At 57.1% G+C, this 2,499-nt stretch overlaps 1 protein-coding gene across 1 annotated transcript in view; it reads left to right on the forward strand.

Annotated features, from left to right (window-relative positions):
* The first annotated feature begins 775 nt into the window (after positions 1-775).
* TNFRSF13B (tumor necrosis factor receptor superfamily, member 13B) overlaps positions 776-2,499 on the forward strand; it is a 3,121-nt gene continuing 1,397 nt past the window's right edge. The window contains exons 1-2 of the mRNA XM_009876792.1: positions 776-953; positions 1,906-2,022. Coding sequence (XP_009875094.1) covers positions 776-953; positions 1,906-2,022 — 295 coding nt within the window. The remainder of the gene's footprint in view (positions 954-1,905; positions 2,023-2,499) is intronic.

Consider the following 2,499-nt stretch of genomic DNA (forward strand, 5'->3'; position numbering starts at 1 on the left):
CCTACCGAGCAGTCGCGGGATCAGCGGGGGCACGTCCAGGGACCAAGTCCATCGCTCAGGTTGCCTCCAAGGCCAAACCCTGCAGTGGGACAGGAGAGATTGCAGATAAGAGACGGGCACAAATATTTCAGCTGCTGATGAGTAAATGCTCCTTAGCAAGCTAATTCTTAATACTGCAAGTCGTTGGTTAGCTTTTTTGTGCTGCCCAAGTCTCATCCCTGCACCTTTGGCATCACATCCAGCCCACGCAGGCGCAGGGCACACGACGGCAGAGGAGGACGGGACGAACAGCTCCTGGCGGGGACCAGAGCACGTCCACCACGAGCCCTCCCAGCTGGCACTGGTTGAACTGGTGCTTAAAGCTCTTGCAGAGAGGTGTCCCTCCTTCTGCTGCTCAGGAGTTTCACACGTCAAAATTGGGTTTCGTTATGATGCCAGAATACCAAAGGGAGATGTCAGAAATTACACACAAGATGCTACAGACGAATTCAGAACATTTCCAGAATTAGAAATTTTTTCAGAAGACGTTGCCCAGTGGTCATTCTGGTTGAGTTTCTGTTATATTCAGAAAAGTATATAAAGACAGGAGCAAGTCTTCCAGATCCTCAGGGCCACCTATAAGCCAGAGTGGTCTCCCTGCACATCCCCGGGGACCAGGACACACTCACGTTGGATTATAAATTGAAGAGCTTGCTAAGCCTGAAGCAGGTTTTGCTGCTGCCAACCCTAGGACCAGAGTGCCGCCCCGGCACAGGCACGAGGCGGCTGCAGGGTGATGGCCACCCCGTACCTACCTGCCTCTCACTCCACAGGCGTGAATGGGATGCACGTCCGGTGGGATGTCATGAACAACTGCACCGACCAGCAGTACTGGGACACCCTCGTCGGCCAGTGCATCCCCTGCAGCCTCGTATGCGGCTCGTCCACGGTGAGGAGGTGCGCTGTCCTGTGCGGTGAGTGCTGGGCACCGCGGGGTCCTCCTTGGACCGAGTGAGCAGCAATGGGGCAAAGCCGGGAGCGGGGATCAGTCCCTGGGATAAATCACGGGGCAGGTGCTGAGTCTGAGCTGCTTAACAGATCTTTGAGCCAAAATTGCTGGGGAAGGTGTCAGCTTCCCAGCAATGGGCTGCATCTGCCAACAGCTCATCACGGAGCAGGATCAAGTTGCCCACGTCTCTGTGCTGCTCCTTTCCGGGGTCACAGAAGTGCATCAGCAGCCTCCAAAAGTGGGGCCTCAAGCTACACCAGGGTCGGTTGGTGTGGATAACGCTGAACTCAAGCTGGAGGTCTGCAGGGCTGTACTGCGAGCCCTGTGCTGGGGCAGGCACCAAGGTGTGGTGATAATAGGTGGAGAAGAGGAAAAGAGACAGATGCACTTTGCCCAAGCCCTGAACCCACCCTTGTGCGTGGCCCCTTCCCTGCCCAGCGAGTGGCCGTCAAGGATTTCTGCACCCTGTCCTAGGACATCACCCTAAAGCCCAGCACCACACCCCATCTCCCCAGTGAGGACAGGAGATGCCATCCTCAGAGTCCAGAGCCAGTACTCAGGCGGGTTTAAGTGCCACCCAGGGTGGCAGCAGCTTTAAGTGCAACAACCAGGAGTTCCCCACCATGGCTGGCCACCACCCTCTCCTCATGCAGCTGATGCTCCCTAGTATTTTTCATACAGCCAAAATCCACCATAATTCCCATGGGTCTGTCACCCTGCTGGCCCTGGAGAGGTTGCCAGCACTTATAGCAGCGCACAGGTCTTACCTGGTGACCGTCGGAGATTTACACAGCAGCTCCAGGCTCGTCCTGGCTCCAGGGGTGGTGCAAGGGCAGAGATTCGGGAGCCTTGTCCTCAAATAACAGGGGAGGAGGACGTGCTTAGGACACCGCGTTTGTCTCTCTGCCCTCCCTCAGAGTCCATGGACTGCAACAAGAGAGCCGGCTTCTACTACGACGAGCTCGTGAGGAACTGCGTCAACTGCAGCAGGGTGTGCGGGCAGCACCCGAAGCAATGCGCCCCGACCTGTGAAAGTGAGGCTGCTGGCGAGGGCGGGCGGGGGCATGTGGGGTGGGACCCCCAGGGCTGGGCTGGAAGAGGAGCCACGTTATGGGGCCAAAGCTGGGAAAGGGGTAGCGACCCCCCCTCTCTTTGCCCTGGGGGGTGGAGTGTTTCACTGGCACCAGGGAAAAGCAAAGCCAGGGCATCTGCCTCTCGCCTGTTTTCTCCGTCACACAGCACCTTTCTCCTTCTGTGTGTTGGTGTTTTCCAGACCTGTCCTGGGGCAGGATCCAGCAGATTTCTCACCTTGCTGAGCTGCCTCCAGCCCTCGAGGAGGGGGAGCGGGAGGGGACGGGTTGTTTTCTCCAATATCTTCAATTCCCACGTTGAGGTTGAGATGTAATCTCTGGAGGAGGGGGAAGGGTGGGAACAGGGTGTGGAGAGGGATCTCCTCTACCTCACCATGGAAGAGAAATTCAAGCAAACTGAGGCTGTGCATGGCTGCTTTC

Source organism: Apaloderma vittatum, unplaced genomic scaffold (assembly GCF_000703405.1).
Source record: "Apaloderma vittatum isolate BGI_N311 unplaced genomic scaffold, ASM70340v1 scaffold14299, whole genome shotgun sequence".
NCBI classification, from domain to species: Eukaryota; Metazoa; Chordata; class Aves; order Trogoniformes; family Trogonidae; genus Apaloderma; species Apaloderma vittatum.